The following is a 24,298-nucleotide window of genomic DNA, read 5'->3' on the forward strand; positions in this document are numbered from 1 at the left end:
ATGTTATTGTCTTGACTGTAAAACACTTTGTAACTTTGTTTTGAAAGATACTAAATAAAAATATATATTTGTATTATTATTATAATTAATATTACACGATATTCCTCAGCAGATGATGACGATACGATCAAAAGCTCCAGAACAGGTATTAATGGTCACTTGTAGGGACATTGTTATGTCAACTGGTCTTAAATTCATTTCTCATGATTACTGTGACTTTACGTTCATCCTACAGCTGTTGTTAAACGTGAATTATGTCGTTATTATCATCTGGCAGTTTAAATCTGTTGCTTGAGTTCTATGATTATTTTGTCTCCCTCGTCTAAAATTAAAGACAAACGTCAACACCGTTTACTCTGAGGTGGGAAAAAAGAAGATGTTCGCTGTCAGCAGGTAGAAAAGACGACGTGTTGTTGACATCAACAGAACATCTGCAGAGCTTTAACAGACAGGCAGTGCACACCGAGGGATTCACACCCACAACCTTGTGCAGAGTCGATGACTCACTCAACGTGAAACCAGACCCTGTAATGAGATATTCACCGAAGCACATTTATATTTCAGACCTCTAGCGGAAACCACCGCGAGCTACAGAGGGAGAGCAGGTGGGGTTACACTGCCTTGCTTAAGGGCACGGATACACTCATAGAAAAATGGAGACATGACTGATGTGGTGATGAATCCAATCTGATAAAAAAAAAAATTCACCCGTAAACTGAGAAAAACAACATTGAAGCTGCTCTTAAGATGCAGAAAGACTCTGTTTACTTTACGACCAATCAGGAGAAAGGATGTAGAAGATGTAGAAGATGTAGAAGATGTAGAAGGTGTTCTGCATCATTTGCTATCAGACGGATCTACTTCTTAAAAAAGCAGTTTGATGCGGTGATAAAACCTGCAACCTGTCACTTACTGAAAAAAAAGGTGTCAGTCGGACCGCGGTGCCATGAATCAGAGAATACTGTTTTTATTAATGTCACAAAAAGGTGACGACGACCAAGGACAGAACCGTCTGTGTGCGTGTCCTCACCTCGTTTGGGAACCTTGCCGGTGCCGGGCTCAGGCGTCTCCGGAGACGTCGTGTCGGCACCGTCGTCCACCAGCTGGATCTGAGACGGACAGAAAGCAGTAAGACGGTTATTTATGTCCTCCAGTGACTTTTACTGCTGCGACGATCAGAGCTGGCAAGCAAGGGAGCGACGAATGTTAAAGGGGCGCCACAAGAAATCAACATTTATTGATGTTCATTCAAATATATATATATATATCAGGTGAGTCGTAATTTATCTGCAGTGCAGAGACGCTGTGTGTCTGTACCTGAGCAGTTGGGTCACAGCAGGTAACATTTACTCAATAAAAAAAAAGGGCCTCAAGCAAGAATCCCGATTAAATAGATTCATTCTTAAGTGTCGAGTGATTTATCACCGTTTTCTCTTCGGTGACGTACGTATACACAGATCGTCTGCCTTTCTTCATTGTGGAATTAAGAATTAGGCATAAATCGAAATGAATTTGGAGTTTATCCACTTTTTGGCATGAGTATTTTGGCACGAGAACTTCCGCAATTTATTAGTTAGTTAAGTTAGGTAGTCGCTCCAACAGCTGCCTCTGGGTCTTCATGCAGGTAGCTTCCTCAACGATGTAACATCACCTGTGGTGGAACATATTTGTTTTAGAGAGACACTTTTTGTTTCTAACCTCACGTCAGACCGTTCCTTCTCTATCCGTGTCTCAGTACTGCGCTGACACGGCATTCACAGCTGCATTTCATACCGACGTCGTTACATTCGTTCTGTTTCCACCTGCTGATTTTAAATGATCCATTACTTCTTTTTACTTTCGTGAATGAGACGAGGGAGCAGGTAGCTTTTTGCGGGTGGTCAGACCTTACAGACGCACGTCTACACGAGGCGCTCGTCAAGTTAACCAAACCTCGCAGGAGAAAAAGAGTTGAAATTTGGTTTAGGATCAGAGAATGAAATGTTCTCGCATGAGGCCCGATGTGACTAAGGAGTTTCAAAGGTGCCCTGTGAAGACTTCGAGCTCTAGCAGCGAGATAGAGCAGCTTTTGCCCCGTGTTGTGTGTCTTGTGTACACACACACACACACACACACACACACACACACACACACACACACACACACACACACACACACACACACACACACACACACACAGCTGTCAATGGCTTCACATTATACCACAGGTGGTGAAATGCGCCAAGAAACGCTGCACTGTACCAGCAAAGAGAGGGAAGAAGAAGAGGATGTAAACAACGCAGGATTTGAAATACTCTAGAAATGGTCTTTGCAAATGTTGCATGTAAAAGTAAATGCATTCTACATGCTGGACCTTGTATCCTCAGGATACAAACAATGTGTTTTGGTGCTGAATGTAAAAAATAACTTTGGTTTGTTTACAACAAAACTCCACAAAGGAGCCTTTAACTCTGCTCACCGTGCTCTGTGACTTTGTGTTCACTGTTTCTACACGAGGAGAGCTTTACTTTAAAACGACCTTCCACAATGAGAAAGTTACAGGAGCTCATTAAATCCCTAAAACAACAACGAAACAAGTCTCAATACTCTCCTTTCTTTCCCTTGGGGTGCATTGTCTCCTCCAGGCCACCATAGATAACCTATGGTAATGTCATACGCACGGGCATTTTGCAGTGTTTTTTTCTGAGAGTAAAAAAACAACCAAACACGCAGCCTGAAGCAGTAGAAGGAAAGCTGGCACCGTGCAGACAACAGAGGAAAAATATATCAACCCCCACACAAACCCACTGCGTCAAAATGAAAGTAAAAACAGAATCTCAAACATCTCACAAAGTAAGAAACCAAACAATAGACAGACGGGGGGGTGTACTGGTTGGGTGCTAGATGGTGGAGACGATGACATCATCCTCCAGCACTAGACATGATAGAAAAGTAGCGTAAATAAACTGTCTTTGTCGTTACCTGCGATTGTCTCACAAATATCCCACGGTTCTCCTCGCAGGTGAAGTAGCGCTTGCCCTGCACGGTGCCGTCGTTCTTGCCCTTGGCCTCGTCCAGGATGACTCCCACCCATTTCCCGGAGGCGAAGAGCGTGTTGCCGATGTAGGCCACGGTGCCCTGCTGCCCCTTCCCAATCACCTCCACCAGGGAGCCCACTTTGACGGGCCGCCCGCCCCCGTCCGAGCTCATCCTGCTGCTGCCGCTGCTGGTGGTCTGAGGTGGGACGAAGAAAAACACACAACGTTAAAACACACGTTCACATCAGTGAACTAAATATACATATCAGAGGAGGGAGTTTCTTCTTCTTCTCTGGAGGAGAGTCTGAGGTAATAACCCTGATAGTCGTGGGTGTTTACCAGACTGGGAATGAAAGGCACTGTCAAGTTGCATTGTGGGTAGTGTAGGATCTAGTGGTTTTGAAGATTGATGAGTACTAGGGATTTAAAGTTGGGACATCCTGGCCCCAGTAGCACCAAATTTGACCAGCGCAACACTACATGGCTGTAGCAACCCTTCAGGACGGTCTCTTTGAACCAGGCGACAACCTCTAGTTCTGAAAAGTGAAGCCAATGCTGAAGTGCCTTAAACTTGCATTCTCTCTAGTGTCCACCAGGGGGCGACTCCTCTGGTCGTATAGAAGTCTAGTCTAAAATGACTCTACTTCTCTCTTGATTTATTCCCTCAGTAAACATTATAAACATGAGTTTATGGTCTCAATCTCTAGTTTACAGTCTTCTTCAATACAGCATGATGTTCATTTAGTACATTATGCTCCATTTAGAGTCAAACAGACCTTAAAGCAGGGGATGCTTTCATAAGTATCTTGTGATTGCTAACAGAGCACTACGTCACTCTGCTATGACACATGTAACGACTACAGCGCCAAGCATCGCAAACTGCAGGACGTCTGGATCAAACGGGTCTTTCACAGGACCACTCGTCACACAGAGACGAGCTGCTGAGGGAAAACACTGAACGAAAAGTAGATCCGTGTCATTCTGACCCACCGAGCCTCGTCTGTCACTCTCTTAATGTCAAAAACACTCTTAAAAACAGCACCGCCAACGTGATGAATGAAGTGTGGGGAACAAATCGCGCAGCGAAAAAAGGTTTTCGAGACGGGCCGCAATATTTTGTAATCAAATAATCCTGCATAACCCAATTTACAGTGTGATGTCCTAGAAGTGATGGTGACTCAGCAGAACAGAGAGGAGCAGATATTATTACTGTGGGAGAGAACACGCTCTCCTTACGCTACTGTAAACACGCACCGTCTTTGTGTTTAACTTGAAAAGGTTGAGGACAGTGAACCAAAACAGACAGACAGCAGCAACGTGACGGCCTTTTAAAATATGAAACGTTATAATCCGTCTCCTCCACTGCAGGTTTTCTGTGATCATGTCGTATGATTAAAAACAAGTACTTTTGGTGAGGAACCTGAGGAGTTTCTGGTGAATCAGCACGAGTTCATCCGATTTCACCAGAATCCGACCCGAAGATGACGAGCTTTAAGAATAACTTTATAGAAATAACCAATCTTCTCTCTGGTGGTGTCGTTGACTGATGTAGGTCATACAGAGGCAGCGATATTACATTGAGTTTTACGTTTTCTAACCAGCTAAAAGTTCCTGAAAGTAACAAAGCAGGATTTTGAATTCAGGACGTTTACTTGTGAAAGTATTTCTTTGTGGTATTCCGATTACTTCTCCCACCACTGACTACCTAAAACAAATCTATTTCTTGTTACTTATTGGCCGCCATTTACACTACTATATGTCTGCAATAAGATAACATCAGTCAATTTTATGGGCACAATAAACAATCATTATAGCCCATCACTTAGGCAGGGTTTAAACATTGCAGGTTAAACGCCCTGGCAGCGAGACTTCCTGCTTAGTCAAGTGTTCCAACGAATAGCCAGTGAGGGATCATATCTATGTCCTCTCATAGACCAACTGTGGAAACAGCAGTGACATGGAGAGCAATGCAAAAGACATACATCTAACTGTGATACGCGGTGGTTAAACCAACAGGCCTGTCACAAGTCGAGGGCATTTAATCCAAGTCTAGGTTGGAATGTGGTCATATGGTTTGTTCCAGTGCTCTTTAAACGTAAGCTTGAACATGGTGTCACTTCTTATCAGGCATTTTGAACGGTTTGCATTTCTCAATCGCGGCCGCTGAGCAACGGGTTTACGAGCTATCGTCACCCACGACACTGAGGGAAGGAATCTTCACTTGTGTCTATGCTCAGCTTGACTGCAAATCACCCCAACTAATAGAGGATTATCTCATCCTATCTTATGTTATACTAGAGGAAAGTAACTGGCTCTCTGCTCAGGATTGACTCGGAGCTACAGTGTTTCTTTCTCTCCTCTAATATTATCAGGAAGAGAAGAAGTGATCAGCTCTCCTTCTGGAAGGTGTTCCTACAGATAAAACCAGACGTCACTTAACAGGAAGTGTTCTTTTATGAACATCATCACATTGCAGCAGCAGTTATACAAACCCTGAATCCCCATGATTGCTTACAGTCTAATTAACCTAGCTTATAATTCATGACCGATATGAAAACAGACGTTTGAGCTGGTTCACTGCGTCCTAAAGTCGAGCATTTCCCACGTCACACTCTTGAGATGTCTTATTCAAGCTGTAACATCTACTTAAATCCATCAAACACTCCAGGTTCCTAACGGAGGCATGAATCGGTGGTTTGCGGCGCTTCGGGAACACTCGCAATCTGCAATCACACATCCTTTGGGGTTTATAAAATATCTCTTTAAAAGTCATAAAACAAAACTAAAACAAGAGCGCAGTGAACGGGCCGCTTCGCTCCGGCCAGCGGTCTGTAATGAAGCCTTCGGTGCCGTTGGGTCACCGCTCCGACCTGTTTGCCATGTGCTGAAGGCAGAGACGACCCGAGGAGGGCGTGCTGAATTATTTAGTGACACTCTACTCTTAAAGCACGCGCGCTCACGCCGCCTTTAATGCTTTAAAAGAAGAATAAAAACAGTGACACAGCCTCATTTGCTGCACTGTAACAAACCGGCATCGCCATCAGACGGTATTGCTTTGTGTTCTCTGGGGGGGGGGGGGGGGGGGGTGGGGGGGAGGAAGCTACTGAAAAAGCTGTCATGCAGATCGTCACCATGTCCTGCAGGCTGAATTACAAAGTGAGCATCTCTTCTTGATAAGTAAGGAGGGCTTTTTTTTGTTGTGATCTGAAGAAAGAAAAGAGTGTCTGAAAGGTTTGAGAGCTGATGTCATCCCTGACTCAAGAGACGGATGACAAACAGGAAGTCCTCTGGTGCTCATGGATTGTGTGTCCACTGTCTTATGACAACAAAAAGCCCTCCTGGTCCGCCTGTCATGTATCATCCTCCTACTTTAGAGAGCGGGGTCTGTCACAGAGGTCTGAACGTTAACATCACAGCAGCAACGCTGAACCCGGAGGGGCAATCTGAGCCGAACAAAGAGGCGACAACTCAGACAGAGGAATGCAGCGCTGAAATGGATTAGAAACCCTTCCATTCAAAGTAGGAATCGACACGGACATGATGACAGGGTGAAACAAATTGAACAGACACAACAGAAACAATGCCGCAACGATGAGGACCAACTTAAAACAGCACAGACCGGCCCATTCATTCACCTCACTGGGATGGATAAACACCTTGTACACACTCACCCGGGTGTACGTGTTCCTCCTGGTCTGTGACATGTTTCCTAGTCGCCTGTCTGGACTGCAGGAGTGTTATTGGGGAGAGCGTCGGCCAGACAGAAGGGGGTCTAGGAGAGGTTTGTGGGAGGGGGGGGGGGGGGGGGGGGGGGGTTAGATGATGCTGCCGGAGCGTCTCTCTTCCTCTCTCTCTTTACAGAATCACACCATCCCTCTCCTGATCCAGCACAGCCTCAGCTCTCCAAAGTCCTCTGCTGCTGCCAGAGGAAAGCCGGCAGGGAGCTCTTTGGCTCAGTGAAGCAGAAAGTTTTCTGAGGGGCAGACGGTGGACGATCCACCCTTCAGCCCTGACGAACGGACCGGAGGAAAACACCATCAAGGCTCGGTCTGCTGCGACTGCATCAGCTGAGCGGCAGCACTGCGCTGCTCTAGTGTCTGCGCCGGCTTCTGCAGGAGGGAGTGTGGTTTAGGCCCAGACTGAGGAACTGGGTCCTAAAGCCTTACACATATACACCTCTTAAAAAAGCTTCTCAAAATAAACTTGGCAGTTTTTAATTCCCATTTGCATATTTCCTCGCAGTATGCCCATGCATAATTTGGCATGATGCAGAGGTTTGGAGTTGCAGGAATGCTCAATCAAAGAGCAATTAAAGTCCTGAAGGGACAAATAGTTAAAAGCACAAAATGCCACAATAATCACTTCGGTTATGAATGATTAATCAGTCGATAAAAACAAGGCCTTTAAGACCATCGATGCAGCAAAGGAATACTATTAAAGAGCCCAGATGTGTCCTTGTGAGGCAGATTACTGTCAAATGTCTTCAGAAAGGATTTCACTTTGTTTCTTCTGCCAACAGAGGAAACAAAAACACAGGCAGTAAGCACTTTCCATTCGAAGGGGAGGGAGGGGGGGGAACCAGTTTGACTCAATCTGATGCTGTTTCATTGTGGTGGAACACAAAAGGCCCAGGTGATGCAGCACAAGTGAAGCAAGTGAAGCCAGCGGATTGCATTAGGGCCCCGCCTGATGGCGCGGCCCGCCACAGAGCGAGGATTAACTCTCCTTTATCAGCGTTTATCAGCCAACTGCACGGCTGGGGCTTTTCTTTTTTTTTTAAACTCTCATTCCCTTCTATTTCTGTGTTGTCATCTTTTTTTTGTTTTCGAAACAAAAGCAAACGCCACAGGGTTCATGTGTAAAAGCTTTCAGCGCAGAGGCTGATAAGAGATGTCGTAAGAGTATGGAAAACAAAGAGAGACCCAGCCTTCAGGAGGGGGAGATAGTTCTTTTACCGAATAATGCAACCAAACATGGACCAGGACAACAAAATGCACTGCCTGTAGGCTCAGTATTAAGCACTCAACCTACAGCAGGGGTGTACTGACTGAGGCAGTATGTTTGTGGCTTCAGGGCCTATAAATAAAACTCCCAAAATGACATATAAAGTCAGGAAAACATCTTAAATATTCAAAATTCAGCCCAATATTTCAGATGCGAGACCTCTGCAGTCTCTTTGCACCCTTTTATGCAAATGATGAAGGCAGGACCAAAAGACGGGGTGTTGGGGATTTAGGTTGGGAGGTAGAGGAGAGAGGGGGAGCCCTTATCTCTCACTGAAGAGACAATAAGGAGACAACCAGCAGACAGCCAGAAATCAAAGGACTGCCTCCTTAAAGAAAAGGAGGACAATGGCAGAGAGAGAGGCGTCACCGGCTGCTGCTTGGGAGCCTTTTCACACCGAAAACACTGGAAGGTTGCAACAACAGAGGTGAGGCGACACGACCACACTGCACCTCCGCCGGTCTGCAGGTCCAGGAGGGACGAACGAACGCCTCCAAACAAGGTAACGATGAGCGGGTCTACTTCCTGGAAGCTGCCAATGATTAAGAGTATTTAGGGGAAATATGAGTGAAGTTTGGCTTGTTAGTTACGAAGATAGTTGAATCATGAGCTGATATGCAAACTGCTGCGTCATCATGGTGTCATCAAGGTGTCATCAAGGTGTCATCAAGGTGTCATCAGAATGTTTCGTAAATATGACTTTGCGTCAGAAAAACAAATGATTTAGTGTATAAAGATATGAAATCAACTTAAGTTAAAGTAGTAATCAGCAGAGTATTTGACCTAATAAATGGTTCAAACTGTATATTAAATCAATTCCTCTCTAGTTGCTTGACTCACTGACTGACAAATGGTTTCAGAACTAGTTTAATTTATTATGAGGATAAAATAACTTGTTTTGTCTGAAACTCAAAGATATTAAGTTGATTACGATTACAATAAAGAAACTAACACGTATTGACATTTGAGTAGCTGGAATGACATTTATGTTGTTGTATTTTTGCTTTTAAATAAATGTATTTAAATAATTAACCAATTATCTAAATTGTTGCTGATTATTTTTGCTTTGTTTCAGCTCTAATGTACAGTGCAGTAGGCTACAACCATGTAGCCCACATACAATACATCAATTTAATTTAGCATAAATTATATAAGACAAAATAATTGCAACTATTTTAATATTCAAGATGGGACGACCTGCTGCTTTTCATAATTCTAGATTATTGTAAATTATATATATCTGGGTATACTGCATAGATATCACATGGGTTGTGTTTTTTTAACACATAAATAATAAGTAGATGAATTGACGATGAAAAGCCGAGCTTCCTCTCCACCACATGCACGCTAATGATATTCAGTCTCAACACCGTCCTGCAGACAGGAACAAAAATAGGTCATCCATAGAAAACGAGGGCAGAGCCCGTCCAGTCCTGTACTTCACGACGATGTGCATCAAATGAAAATGAAAAGAATAAATAGATCCTGTAAATAAAAAACGTCTAAGAGCTAAATCTGTAATCTGGTGCCATCTAGTGAGTTCAAAGCCGAGAGAACAGTCCTCCATATAAACACCGTAATGCCTCACTGACCAAATTAATGACATTTCAGTCATTTATTTTTACATTATCAGCAACTATTAATCCCCCCCCCCCAAAAATCGATGTAATACTAATATTCTGACGCGCATGTCTGGTGGTAATTATAACCACCCAGCATGGGTGTGGCTGCACCCTTACATGATATGTTTATCTCCCGACACATTAACCAAACTGGATGAGGAACTAGGAAAAAAACAACAACAACAACAATCCGGATTAATAATCCAAACGAGAATAAATCTTTATCCCAATTACAGCTGCCTATAAACAGGATCCACACCGCCTCAATAATCACCAGCCAAAGCTCATTAAATATTTGTAATAATCTCATCTCCATTATTAGCCGTTTTAAATGTGCACATTGTGTGTTTCACCGGCTGTGAGTGGCTCTAAAAACCATCACTTTCACGGCTGATATTCGGTGCTGTCAGCTGTCAGTGGGACACTCCCTGCTGGCCAGCTGCGAGCACGAGTAGCCGTTAGCTTCGGTTTGCTTTCTCCAACACCAAAAAAAAAAACCCCTCTTATCGAGTAAATGAACAACACACACACACGTTTTACATTTCTAAACAGGTGCACGTGCGTTTTGCATTCATCTCCCATTGATCAGGTGTCACGTGAGCGTTGAATTGTACCTTGTTAAAGTGTCCTAAAATCGGCTGGGCTTCGTCCCTGACAGGCTACATCCATCCACGGAGGTCTGAGCGGAACACATCCGTCCTGAGGTGTCCGAGCAGCTGCCTGATCCGAACCGCTCCACAGAAACACAGGAGCCCGGTGACATTTCTTTTAACGGTGTATATCAGACTGTAACGATGTTAAAGTATATCACTGAATTCACCGTTAAGTAGATGGCAGCTGACAGGGTTTTAAACACAGATGGATGATTTGTGAGCCTCTGTGCTGCATGTCTAGTTAGTTCTCCTGAAGGATGATACTACTTCTATTCTCACTTCTTTCATTGTTTCTGCACGCTTTGCAAAGGGTCAATAATGCATAACTTTGTAAATGTAATCTTATATTCTGTTTTTAGGTTTACTTTGTAACTTCTGCCTGTTGGGACAACAGATGAAAAATAGCCCCTTCACATTTACAGCAATGTTTTTTATTAATGTGCACTGTCCCTTATCAAATACACCAATAAATACAATTTTTTTAAAAATGGACAATGTCGTGTGAATAATGATTTAATAGAAGATAATTTAGTACACTTTTGTCATACGTTTAAACTGTAGGCAAGTAGTGTTGGTAAATTAACTTTGTTGTATTATGTTTTTAATAAATGTAGGGGTAATAATACGGAGAATTGAGGAAGAAAGCAAGTGGAATTGTCATGAAAATGTGAAAAATTTACATATTCACCAAAAAAAACCATGAAAACAAAATTAACTTTTGTAATGAAAAAGACAATAACTACATTTCGTTTTGTCTGAGGGGTTTTAGCAATTGTTCAACATATTTCTATCCGTGTATTTTATATTCAGTGTGTTCTGTGTTTCACTTTATAACCTGGCAGATAAATGTATCTTTGGGGACCATGAATCCAAAACCTGAGGTTCCTTGAATCCTTTTTTTTAATTTAAATCACAAGTTTGATATGAATCAGATACATTCATTAGTTCTGTAATGAAAAAAAGAAAAGAAACCTCAGACAGGAACCGTGCATCCTGTATGCAAAACAACCCCCCAGGGCAGAACTTCATATCGCCCCCCAGACCCATAAAAAGCTGGTTCAGTCCCCGTCACATTCCTATTCCTGGTATGAACAAATCTGACAACTGGTGAGATCGCTCTCTAGAGATATAACACAGCTCATTAGCAGAGAAAAAAGGGAACTGAGAGAATCTATTTCTAGATGAAAAGGTGAAGTAGAAATAACACGAGCGTATCAAATATGTCAGAGGGCAATACTTGTATACCTCAGTACATGAAGTGTACTGCAAAACCTTGAGCACAGGATGTGCTCCCTGAACAAAAACTGTTTAATCTAATCGATAACACGGAACGTTATGATGACATTGACAAAACTGTGTCGGATGTGGATAAGATAATCCTTTATTAGTTCCACAGTGGGGACATTTACAAAGGGAGGTCAATGGTAAGATCCGCTTATTTAGATCAGTATCATGAGCAATATAACTTCCTAATGGTTATAAAAAAGAAACGAATGGTACGAAATAGTAGGAGCACGTTCTGTTCTCTCTGGTTATTTTAAGCGTCATTTACTGTAGAAAGGAAATCATTTACAAAATGAAATAATCAAAGGACTTTGAAGAAGCAAGACTGTGGACATAGCAGATATGTATCAACTAAGAATAATGAAAAGGATCAATCTGTTTAGTGTGTGTGTGTGTGTGTGTGTGTAAGAAGAGAAAACAAGCCAAACCTTTTCACTGTGTGTGTGTGTAGTAAACAGTTCCTCATGTTGATACTGTCACATGTGACCTGTCCCGAGTGTTTCGGTTGCCTTAAGAGCAATGCATGCTGGGAAAGCATGAGCATAGACACTGGATGAATGGACAGCACTGTCGCCCTGAAATGTTGCACAATCCTTGCGCGTCTCACTTTAAGACCACTCAGTCACTTTTCCCATCTTTCTGTAGATCGAGTCTGTATTCAAACAGGGTGAAGTTTGTGATTTTGGCCGCCAGCTCCGGAACAACGAACTCTCTTATCTTCTCGAAGCCCATGTGCTCGTACAGCTTCTGAGCGTCCGTTTGCACCACGGAGGTGTACAGGACGACGGCCGCGTAACCTCTGTCACGGGTGAAGTCAGCCACTGTCCGACACAGAGCCTTGGCGATGCCCATCCCGCGGTGACTGCGGCGTACAGACATGCGCTTCAACTCCAAGCACGCAGGCGCATTCTCATTAGGAAGGCAAGCCACCATGCCGACCACCCGGCCGTCAACTTCAGCCACCCAGAAGCACGAGTCCTTCTTCTCAATGTAGGTCGCACCGATGTCGTCGAGGTCCTTCTTGAGGGAGGCGTCGATGTATTTGTTGAAAGAGTAGCCGACAAACTGCCTGGCACCGGCCAGGAGGAGGGTGACGGCGAGGATGGGCAGCAGGAAGGACTTGGAGCTGGTCATGAGAGCGCAGAACACGCACATGAGCACCATTTGGGTCGGCGGCTGTTTCAGGAAGTGCATGAAGGACGAGGGGATGTGCTCGCTCATCCCCATGGTGAAGATCTCCTTCACCGTCTCAGCGTCTTCATCCCGATACCTCCGGACCTGAACACTGGCCATGGCTCAGCCCTGCTTTGTAAAAAAACACAACAGGGGGTCAAAACCTAAGCGGTGACGAAATACTACACACAACCGGATAAATCAGTTTTCAATCACATATTCATTCTTTTGTCCTTTTGACTGTGTCTTTTCAGCATCACAGTGTGCTGAAGCCTGTCCCTAAAAATCTAAACTGGAGCGCATGATGTTTAAAATCATTACAGTGATTTCCAAAGTAAAACACGTACAGATTTGACATATAATTAGCTCATAAGCTGCGTGGGTAGCATTGCTATTCAAGCCTTACCAGTAAACTGTGTTGTGCAATATGCAGGCTAATTCAAACTAATCGCAGACATCAGTATTGACATGCGTGTCTGTATGCCAATAAGCAACAAGAAATTGTGGAAATTAAATTATGTTATTATCATGAATTATAATTAGATTTGAGGGATTCTCATCAATTTTGGTTCATTTCCTGTGTTAATGTAATAGTGAGTTAACTAAAATATTGATATCGGTCAGTTTAAAGAACCCAATAAGTGGAGTAAGATAAGATACGCCTTTATTATCTTATATATAGTGTTAGTATAGTGCAAAAAAAGATACATAGTAAAAAAACACAAGATCAAAACAAGTATTATAAATAAGTAATAAAACAGTAAAGAATATTAACTAAGTAAAAAATCCACAATAAATAAAATACATCTAAAATATAACTAAACCGACAGAATAATTATGTAGACCACAAATACAATATAGATAATGTTATGCTTACATTGCAATACATTAATAATCAAAGAGTCTGAAAACGACCCATTTTTCAGACACGGCTTTATTATTGCAGTACAACACAGTCCTATTGTTTATTAATACTTATTTCCATGTTTTTTACTCTGAAAGGAGTGTGACTCCCGTGTTTTTGTTCCGGTTAACAAACTCAGTAATCAACCATAAGTAACATTAATCATTGTCTAATAAGTTGACGTCTGGTGATAAACAGAGCAATGACCCTAACAAGTCACGTGAGTCAGTTACCGTTTTATAACGGATTTTAACAACAAAAAAACAGGGTGCGTTCGTAATGGCAACTTTGCTACCCATTAAATAACTGTATCACTCGTCATTAAACATTTAACAAAATTAAAAAGCACAAAAACTGACCTAGTTTTGTCCCGTTGAAAGGACGCTAATTCCACCGATTAACAGTAGCTAACGACAGCTAGCATTAGCGCTAGCTTCACGATTTGATTCGCTCTGGAGGAATAAATAAGGTAAATAAACATAACTTACCGTATTTAATTTAATTCTTTATGACAGCAGCTTCTGGATGTGCTGAGCGTACTGGTGTATAAAGAGATGCAGAAGGTAGCAAAGTTTCCAGAAGTCAGTAACGTCTCATTTTATTTGTCTCTTACTTCCGCTCCTCGGATTTGATGCATTCAGGGAATATCGGAAGAGTAGGAAAATCAAACGTCGGTCAGTCCAGTTTAGGATTCTCGTTATATTAAACTCCATCCTTTGGCCACATTTTTAATGTTGTAGGCTATAAGATCTTTAAAACGTTATTCTCCATCTAACATACATCCTTGGTGTGTACACGCAGAATCACAACTACATTGAAGCGATTTCCCCAAAGTGATGCTCACAATTTTACAACAGATTAAGATAATTACGAGCTTTAAATTGTTACATGAACGCAGCTTGCACCACCTCCTGTTTATTGCGATGCAATATTGTACATACAATACTATGAACCATAATAGGCTCAGAGCGGGGTTTGCAGCATCATGCAAACCCCGCTCTGAGCCTATTATGGTTCAACCTTAAATCATTGATCATAACTGGCATTTATGATTAGATTAGAATTAGATTAAAGTAATAAGACAGTATTTACTTTGAGTGACAAAAGAAACGCAGGTATATTTTCACAGATGATTAATGATTCTCTGCAGCAGTGTTTACCAACCTTTTGGACTTGTGCCCCTTAAAACTATATAAAAAAATCCAAAAGGAAAATAAACAATTACGGTCATAGAGGTCACAAAACTCAGAGGCTAAAAGGCAACTGTTGTCACAATAACAACAACTGTTGTCACAATAACAACGCTTGTAGTTTACAGTACGAGTTGCAATAAATGAGAGATATTTCACACAACATGAAGACTGAAAAAATAATTTATTGTCTCCTGAAAAACACAACTTGATTAGAGTTCATACATCAAATGATTGTAAAGATTTTCCCTTTTTATGGTGCAAACTTTCCTCTAACTTGATAGTCAAAAGATATAAAAGTAATAATTATTTTTCCTTAAAACATTTTGGTTTTGTTTGTACAAAACATTCACTTTACATTCACTTTCCCGCCCAGCTGAGTGAGCAGAAACAAAAAAGCAGCTCATTTAAAAAATATATTTTTCTTTCCAGTTTTTGTTTCCTTGTCTCTCTCTCCCCCTTCTAGCCCAGGTTGATCTCTCCAGCAAACATGGTGATCAGCAGTATGATGGTGAACCCGGTGAGCAGCCCTGCATTCTGGATCATGAAGAAGATGATCTTGGTGGAGGTCCGCTTCTGTTCCCGCAATATGTTGTCCATCTCTGGAAACTGAGATGAAGAAAAACAATCACATATCAAAAATACAATGGCGTGATTGTTCAACAGTCCACATAATGGGAAGTAACAACATACAAACAAGAAGTGCAGATTGGATTATTTCTTATTATTTAGTTCCCATGGAAACTGGAGAAAAGAGCTCAAGTTCTCCATTGTCTGATTGCTGGTGTTTAAAAATTCCAGGTTATCGGGTTCAAAAAGTGGTCATCATTTTAGAATTTATGATTTTTATCTTTACAATACTGGATGGTATACTGGGTAGTTTTATCTCTTCAGACCATAAATTATTCAAATTGACCAACCTGAGAAGATAAAAATCACTCTTGGCTTGCTTGAAGTGCTCACAGTTTATAGAAATATCGAACCTTTGATGTAGTGATAAAGGCTTTGTTAACTTTGTATCATCTACTTCTGTTTGAGACATTTTGGCAAAGAACTGTCCTTTATTTTAGATAATCTTTTTATATTTCGGCCACTTGGGGGCAGCACAACAACCTATAAACACAACATTAACATCAATTCATAAAGTTGTTACCGCAGACATGATAGCAAACAGTTGCCTATTTACAGGCACAGAGTAACACATGGTTTGAGTTTCTGGCCACCAAATGAATAAAAGTCCAATAATTCTGCTGATATTTCTGCAAAACAATTAAATGAAAGACACAAAACCGCTCTGTCGAGGTGAGGGGAACTGCAGAGTCAGGGAATAACTTACTATGGATTTAGAAATACATTTCATATACATGTTGACATTTGATTCATTGTTAATATTAAAATATTGATTATATCAGCTTTAAAGATTTACATCTTCAGTAGGAATCAATAGGCTTTGGGCTGAGTGTCAATGAGACGGACTAACGTCGCTTGTTTTGGTCTTTTCGTGGAATCCAATGACAATAACAAATATATAGATTCACATTAAATAACACTAACAAAAATGAACAGCAATCTGCACGTGTAGAGTTTCCTCCGGTCGTGTAATCTAACTCACCATGTCCGCCAGTGCAATGTACAGGAACATTCCTCCTGCGATGGCAAAGATTGCATTGGGGGCAAAGTTGCTCCCGAGCAGGATGCCAAACACAAGGCCGACGTAGCAGGACACAGCTGACAGCAGGTTGAAGAAAATGGCTTGTGGGACGGTCATCCCAGCATTCAGCAGGATAACGAAGTCACCTGCAGACGGAAACGAAACACAAAGATGTATAAGTTGAACGGGCAGTTTGAGCATTATTTTAAAAAGCAAAGCGAGTCATTTTACTCACTTGAAACTAACAAACGGATATTATTTCTGTCAAAGCCGAGGTTTAAATAATAGTGGAAAGTGGCTTAACTGAAATATTCCGTTAACTTTAGCTTTGAGTTTAAGACTTTAAACCGCAAACCAAAGAACAATCATGAGGTGTTTGATAAGACTTTACGGACCTTTATTATTCAGCTTTGGCACAAAAATGAATTAGAGTTCAAAGAAGCTCTAAATAGCCCCAACACGCATTTCATTTTTGCTAAATAATAGTTGCGAGTAAATCATAAAAAGAGTGTTTAAGACACATACCATAAAACCATAACGTCCCCAGTTTGTCGCCTCATTTCCTGCCTACTCTACATTAACACCTGTTCAATGAAGCAGAAAAAATGGCAAACGTTAAAAATAAGTTCAAAGCATGTTCTTTCTCACGTTATCTTCAAGTGACCAGACCAATAGAAACATCCGTACAATGACATGTAATGCAATACAATTGTGTTGTATTATTGCTTTGCTAATATTATTTACCTCATTTACGGAAGAGATTACATGATAGTGGTTTCTACTTTTTAGTTTATTCAGTGTATGGAGTTGAAACAAAAGTCATCACAGAAGAGTTTGGGTGCAATTCTGCAGTATGTCAGAAGAGGTCGATAAAGATTATAGATTCCTAGTGGCCCTTTCTGTTTGAATAGAAACATATGAACCTGTTTTTAATCCCTTAAAACCCAGTTTTCCTGTTTCATTTTCACCAAAATGGCTTTAAGATTGATTTGATTTTATTCCACTCTGTCTCACAGAATCACATATTCTGTAGGCTGTTCCAGCTCCTCATTGGAGCTATGTGATGTTTAAACTGATGCCATGAAAATGTAGATATTATAGATGTCTTGTTGACATGATTTCCTCAAATTCAGCCTGAAATATTTGGTATCTTTGGTATCTTTGGGATCCAGTAACTTCAGATCGGAGCGATGTTTGACGGCACAGCACATGTTTGTCATGACTGATCTTCACCTGGGGCTGAGCAGGTTTAGAGTCTCACTCACCCAGCTCGTGGGGAAACTCCTCACACACGATGGCGGTGGACGTGCTGAAGCCCGTCAGAACCGACACAGTGAACGAGGCGCCGATGGCCAGGCCGTCGATGAAGTTGTGCAGCGCGTCGCTCAGCGTTATCATCCACGCCACCGTCTTGATGCTGGAGATGTGTCGCCCACGCAGCCAGTGGCACATCACATCAGACCCCTGGGCGTCCTGGAAGAGCGAGGAGGTGGAGGTTAAAGGCACGCCATTACAGCTACTGTTTGATTACACCAAAGCAGAGCGGTATGTAAACAATGACTTGAGTGGATTCAGTGAGCCACGAAGAAAACACATCATGATATCTTTTAAACCCAAAGTTCAAAACAGCCAGAAAAATGAGGACAAAGTTGAAAATGTAGTTTTGGGCATCTGATCAATAACTTGTTAATGGGCATACGTCATTATAAAACTGACATAGCGGACCACTTTACTATTGCAAATATAGCCAAAATATTGCACAATATTTAGTTAAGGAATAACCAGAGATATTACAATTCATCCTGAGAGGGACATGAATGTCTTTGGACTAAATTTATTTGCATCCATCGAACATTTGTTGAGACATTTCACAGAAGACCTCTAGGTGGTGTTAGAAAAACAGCAGGTCAGCGGGATTCATCCTCTGGAGACCATGAATGCACAAACTTTCACAGCAATCCGACCAATAGTTTTAGTCTTGGATCCACAAAATGTAACAGATACTAATTAATCAAACTACAGGAACTATTTTACCTAAATGAATGTGCAGCATTTCGTATCGGAACTCTTCAATTACAAATATAATGGCACAAGTGTTTTTAATGGGAAACCGGAGAACAGGCGGACATAAAAAGAGCCTCTGGGTCACGGTTGAAGACAGTCCTGACTGACAAAACGCCCCTTTTATTATCCACGGGCCAAACAAGGAGTCTTTGTGCTCAAGTCAGACAATTCCAGCATTTACCAGGAGAGGAAGTAGCCGAGGCCTTCATCCCTCTGTGACACCGGCATGTCTGTTTGTTTAGCATTTTGATCCCTTCCAAGCCAGACTTCTCCACATGACACAAAAGATTTCACTGTTAAACATTAACGGCAGCGCTAATCGCCTTGTGTCACTGATAACAGCGCAATAAATTACTCAAAGAAAACAAGGACAAGGACATATTTCTGAAATACTGTCCACGTTGCTACAATTTCCATCTCTGCATGTAACTCGCACCGTTACGACTGATAAGTTTTAAATACAATCGTGCATTTATGGTCCACGATGCATTCAGTCTGGTGTTTCTGTGATAGAGAGACAGATCTCTATCACAGAAACAATTACTTAAGTTAACTCACTGTTTTGATTAGCTTATCTTTAAGGCTGCTCATTAGATAAACGATAATTTGAGTACAAGGGGGATTGCTGTGCAGGTTAAGGTGACACGTCTGCAGACAGAGTTGATCAATGCCAATACAAGTATAATTCCAACATCTGTACGGCTTAATTCAGCCAGAGGAGCGAGCGCTGGTACCTGAGAAGTCTCGTTCGGCTCTGGGTTCGGGCTGCTCCTGTCCGTGGCGATGGTGTTGATGGTGGTCAAAACGATGGAGTCCTTTTTCTCCACCCAGTCTCCGTTCTGGAGGGAGTTTTCTAGAGGGCGCTCTGCAGGAGCAAAGTGGCTGTGGCCATGCTGAGGACACCGGAGGCAAAGCAAAGTCAGATAAGCAGGAGAGTCGATGTCCAAGAAGAAGAAACACCATGAAGGTTTAATGAACTGGTAAAATGTTAAGTCTGCAATATTTTATGATGCAAATATGTCAAACGCATGTAGATTCAAACTACTACTAATACTTTAACAAGGGGTTATTCAAAGCTAAGCTAACCGACGTAGCTTCATATTAAACATAGCATATTTCCCAAAATGCCAACCTATTCCTGTGCAGTATAGCTTTATTCTAACATTTTCATTGTCACTGATTGAAGTTTTCTGTTTCCTGATCTTCTTAAAAGCTCTGCGTTAGTTTAAAGTTAACAACACAGAAGTTGTGCCATCAAATAAATCTTATATTGGTTGAAAATCACAATCTGTGACCCTTGTGTCCATGACCCAGAATGATCAACCGTAACAACAGGAAGAAATTAGGTACATGACTGCCCTAAAGTGTAATTGCCCTCATTAGCAGCCAATTTAGCCAATAAATGGTCGATTCAGTGGCAGGTGGAAAAAGGATATCACCCTGCAATAAAAGGAAAGTGCTTTACATCTTAACAAACTCACTGAACTGTTATCTTACCTCATCGTCTAAGCGGAGAGACATTTTCAGTATCTTCTCCATGAAGAACAAGATGTAAAACCCTCCAAATATTCCAACTGCATTCGCCACATAGTTGTCAATTTTGGGATCAAACCCCAGAGCCTGTGGATTAACAGGAGAATGTCAGTGGCATGTTAGCAAACAAAACCTCCCTTAATTCAGCACTAAAACACCCGGAAAACATGAAACCATGTTACCCGCTCCACCGGTTGCAAACCTCGGGTATGAGCTGAAGCACAGCGTTGGAGAAGAGGGTCCCGATGGCGAGGCCGATGAAGTAGGTCAGCACTTTGGGGAAATAAGGCTTCTTGGTGAAGGGGATCAGGAAGAGACCGAGCAGGGAGGCCAGGTTGATCACAGTGACGGCCAGAAACCCATAACCCCACACTGTCAGGCACAAAGGAAGGATTAACAGTTAGTTAACAATATAGCGCTACATACAACCGAGTTACCAAACAGACAATTTAACTCAACAAAAGACAGAAAAATATGTATTTGCGGAGGAGAGGTTCTGTTCACAAGGCCGGTGAGGAAACAGCATGCATCATGAACAACACACTGAACAACAGACACAGTTGGTTGTAACTGTGTCAACAGCACCGAGGAGGGAGTGTTCGCCGGTGGATCTGAGAGGTCAGCGGCTCTCTGAGTCAATCCAGGACACCGTGTGACTGTGACGGGTCCTCCTATATTTGGGAGTTTTACTCCCTTATCTGAAGCGAAGGTCCAAAATTGTATCTACTTTAATACTGATGGGTAATATAATTTGCAATAATATATCATTACTTACCAGTTGATTTGTATTAATTATCTTTATCTGTTAAGTACCTAAAGCTGTCAAATAAAAGCAGTGGAGTATAAAGTACAATATTTTCCTCCAAACTGTAGTAGTAGTAGTAGTAGTAGTAGTAGTAGAGGTAAAGTATCATAAAATGGATATACTCAAGTAAAAGAGTACCGTGAGTACATGTTCCACCACTGAACTAAACCATATTAAAATCTTATCATACAGTACTTCCTGTTGTGGAATGAAACCCACAATATGAATTGTATCGATTCACATTTTGCCAACTTGTGGGAGAACGTATCATATGTGCAATCGATAGAAGAGAATACTGTGTGGCTGTTTGTTGACTTGGCCTTTGATTCTGTGGACCATATCATTCTGCTTGATAGGCTTAAGGACATTGGTCTTTCAGAGGGTGGCCTGGTGGGGTTTAACAGCTATTGTTCTGGGTGTTTACAATCTGTGAGAGCTGAGGATTACTGATCTGACCCACTGCCTCTGTCCAAGGGTGTTCCTCAGGGGTCCATTCTAGAACCAACCGTATTCAAGAATCTACATAAACAACGTTGCTCACGCTGAGGGCGGCTCTCACATCCATTTATATGCCGACGACACCATCTTGTACACATCTAGCTCCTCCCTGACTTTCCTGCAGCACAGCCTTCACCTTCTCTTAAACACGAACGAAACCAAATGTATGGTTTTCAACAGACACTTACCACAAAATACCTGCACCCTCGAAATCTCCTCCCTGGATTTGATCAGAAATCCAATTTGTTGATTCCTATAAGTGCTTGGGTAACATGCACATAAACTCACTGCTTTCCAAAGTCAGATCAAGAATTGGTTTTCCGTAACAAAGGCTCCTACAAAGCACACACTGGTTAACATAACAGCCCTTCCTTCTAAGACTATTATGACGTAATCTACAGGTCCTCCTCCAGAGATTGTTTGAGATGCATCTATGTTTTATTTGTTTGTAACGACTAGCCTCCTGTTGCTGCCTCTTTGGCCGGGTCGTCGTTGTAAATGACTTATCTGGTTAAATACAGGTGAAATGAAAAAGAAAAAAGAAACGAGACAAGGTTTGTGTCCATATGTGCTTTAAATGACTTTATATCATCCGCATATAGCTACACAAATATCCATTATACCTCCATGTTTAAGTGTTTCCTGGTGGTGAAGGCAGAGACTAAAGTTGTGTCAGACTCGAACTTCATTCTTGGCCTTGGAAACAGCAGTTTGCAAAATAATCTAAACACAAGGTCCATTTAGTAACGGCTCTGGAGCTTTTGATCGTATCACACAATTTTCTTCATCAGGTGGAGTTATGTTAGGTGTCCATGTTAATGAGATTGAAAGTTCATGCTTCACTTTGAAAACAGCAGTTGGCAAAACTGTCTTTGTGGTGAGATTATTTTATTTTTTAGGGTTCACAGGCAAAAAAAAAAAAATCCAACCACTGTCCTCAAGGCGTATCCTCCATCCACAGTGACTGATTAATAATCTCTGCCAGATTCAATGCAACAAACCCTCATGAACTGTGAATTATCTGAGTAGCGGGGGTCTCAACAAATAAACCTGCGTTGTGATGAAGCAACTCACCCGAGTAGTCGAGGGGCTGCAGAGCTTTGGGGTCGGTGTAGGGGCAGGAGGGCAGCAGCACCTGGGTCAACACAGCGGGGCAGATTCTCCCCAGATGTCCCACAGTCAGCTGACTGACATTACTCAACCCAAAGTGGGACAAGATCTGCTCAGCTGAGGGACACTGAGGGGCAGAAAGATGACATTAAATATCTTTTTAATATTTTTTAAATCTATATTTTGTCTCTAAAATACTTCCTGTTTTGATTGTAATGCCCTTTTTTTTTTGCATCTGTCTTCTTTTTGATGCATGTTTCATCTTTGTGTATGAAATGTGCGTCGTAAGTTATGTTTTTAGGGTTCATTAATGACATTGATGAAGTTATCCTTAACATTCTATAAAGTACAAAAGAGTAGAGCGAAGGTAAAACAGCACTAGAAGACATATACACAGTTACATAAGTTTAATGCTATTATATATCCCAAGTCAATTCAAAAGAAACACATTTTGTGAATTATTGCATTATTAAATGCATTAAGTAAAAAAAAGCAAAAGCTATTGGCAACAATATAATAACCACCGCTAACAGAACATGATTCCCAAAGTGCTTTACAATAATAGAATATTAATAAAAGAAAAGTGAAGATTAGAAAGCATAAAGCGTAAAAACAATTAATACTATAAAAGAATAATGGTGAAAATGACAATGTTCAGCCCAATCATTTAACTACAAATGCCAACAGATAACGGTCAGATAAAATATCAGACAGAATGTCTGAGGCATTTATTAACGTGTTAATTACTATATAAAGAAAACTAATTATATATAATAATGTAATTGTAACGTTCTGAGTTTCTATAAAAAATTCTGTTTCACGCTGTAAGAAATCAATAATAAGCTCATTTAAATTCCATTCAGTATGTTGAGTAAATGATCATTACTTAGTTTAAATAAGTATAAATGTGCTCACCTCCAGGTCCGCCAGTGGATTTTCCTTATTTACCAGATACCTTCTGTCTGAGATCACCAGCAGTAAATCATCCAGGTTCTCCATCGAGATTGAACTATTTTGCCCATAATAGCGTAAAATGTCCTCTAGAAATACGCGTCCATCCCGGCCAGCCACGTTTATACTCTGAGACTTTGGAGCACAAACTAAAACGCACGTCATTAAACATATTAATTTAAACATGTCTGCTGTTTTTTGTTTTTTTTTATGCTGCTTCCTTCAGTAAATAAATCAGCTACTTTCTGCTGCTCTGAAAAAATCAATACAAAAATCAATAAATCCGTGGAGTTTGTTCCCGAATCAGATCCATGGTACAGTCGGAGCAGACTTCTCGTGTTTGCGGTTTCTTGAAGCCCGAGTGAATTGTCTGAAGGCAGCAGCAGTGTGCCGTGATGAGATCTGAGGGATCTATCAGGACTATCGGGAGGTAGATCAGTTCAAAGATCAGTCTGCAGAGCCATGAAGGAAAAACATGGAGCTGACCGACCGCGTGCACTCAGCGTCTCAATGCTTTCTTTTGTGACCGACTTTCTATTGGTATGCAACGTGCTCTCTCTCTCACACACACACACACACACACACACACACACACACACACACACACACACACACACACACACACACACACACACACACGCGCGCTCACTTAAAAGTGTGTGTGTGGGGGTGCATGTGTGTGTGTGTAAAGGCGAACAATGGGTGAAACGTCACAATAGCCTTTAACTCAGTGCGACTCAGTCTACAGCTGTGGCTCAATTATAAAACAGCTGGATGGAAGATGAAAAAAAAAAAATCATAAACATGAAACGTGTTTTTAAAGCTCCGTGTCGCCCCCT

General features: G+C 41.5%; 3 protein-coding genes across 14 annotated transcripts in view; all 3 read right to left on the reverse strand.

Annotated features, from left to right (window-relative positions):
* dctn1b (dynactin 1b) overlaps window positions 1–10,329 on the reverse strand; it is a 40,444-nt gene extending 30,115 nt beyond the window's left edge. For 10 of the 11 annotated variants that reach the window (XM_068717591.1, XM_068717590.1, XM_068717589.1 and 7 more), the window contains exons 1-3: window positions 6,689–6,790; window positions 2,962–3,213; window positions 1,031–1,109 (exon numbers count right to left, since the gene is read on the reverse strand). In XM_068717591.1, the coding sequence (XP_068573692.1) occupies window positions 1,031–1,109; window positions 2,962–3,213; window positions 6,689–6,721 (364 nt within the window). In that variant the 5' untranslated portion in view covers window positions 6,722–6,790. Of the gene's footprint in view, window positions 1–1,030; window positions 1,110–2,961; window positions 3,214–6,688; window positions 6,791–10,257 lie in introns of those variants that run through there. The other variant, XM_068717592.1, reaches the window with a different exon arrangement.
* Window positions 10,330–11,659: 1,330 nt separating this feature from the next.
* On the reverse strand, window positions 11,660–14,304 carry LOC137877597 (probable N-acetyltransferase camello). Of its 2 annotated transcripts, none has more exons than XM_068717594.1 (2): window positions 14,146–14,304; window positions 11,660–12,882 (listed from the first exon to the last, which is right to left on the reverse strand). In XM_068717594.1, the coding sequence occupies exon 2, from the start codon at window positions 12,871–12,873 to the stop codon at window positions 12,199–12,201; it is 675 nt and encodes a 224-aa protein (XP_068573695.1). In that variant the 5' UTR covers window positions 12,874–12,882; window positions 14,146–14,304; the 3' UTR covers window positions 11,660–12,198. The 2 variants fall into 2 exon arrangements, with proteins under 2 accessions (XP_068573695.1, XP_068573696.1); XM_068717595.1 differs by having other exon boundaries at window positions 11,660–12,885.
* Window positions 14,305–15,012: 708 nt separating this feature from the next.
* slc39a8 (solute carrier family 39 member 8) lies at window positions 15,013–24,098 on the reverse strand. Its single transcript, XM_068718009.1, has 8 exons — window positions 23,424–24,098; window positions 22,473–22,635; window positions 20,298–20,467; window positions 20,060–20,182; window positions 19,297–19,455; window positions 17,764–17,971; window positions 16,460–16,644; window positions 15,013–15,456 (listed from the first exon to the last, which is right to left on the reverse strand). The coding sequence occupies exons 1-8, from the start codon at window positions 23,643–23,645 to the stop codon at window positions 15,310–15,312; spliced, it is 1,377 nt and encodes a 458-aa protein (XP_068574110.1). The 5' UTR covers window positions 23,646–24,098; the 3' UTR covers window positions 15,013–15,309.
* Between the last annotated feature and the right edge of the window lie 200 nt (window positions 24,099–24,298).

Source organism: Cebidichthys violaceus, unplaced genomic scaffold (genome assembly GCF_023349555.1).
Source record: "Cebidichthys violaceus isolate CVI_PGR_0920_01 unplaced genomic scaffold, fCebVio1.0.p SCAF_22, whole genome shotgun sequence".
NCBI classification, from domain to species: domain Eukaryota; kingdom Metazoa; phylum Chordata; class Actinopteri; order Perciformes; family Stichaeidae; genus Cebidichthys; species Cebidichthys violaceus.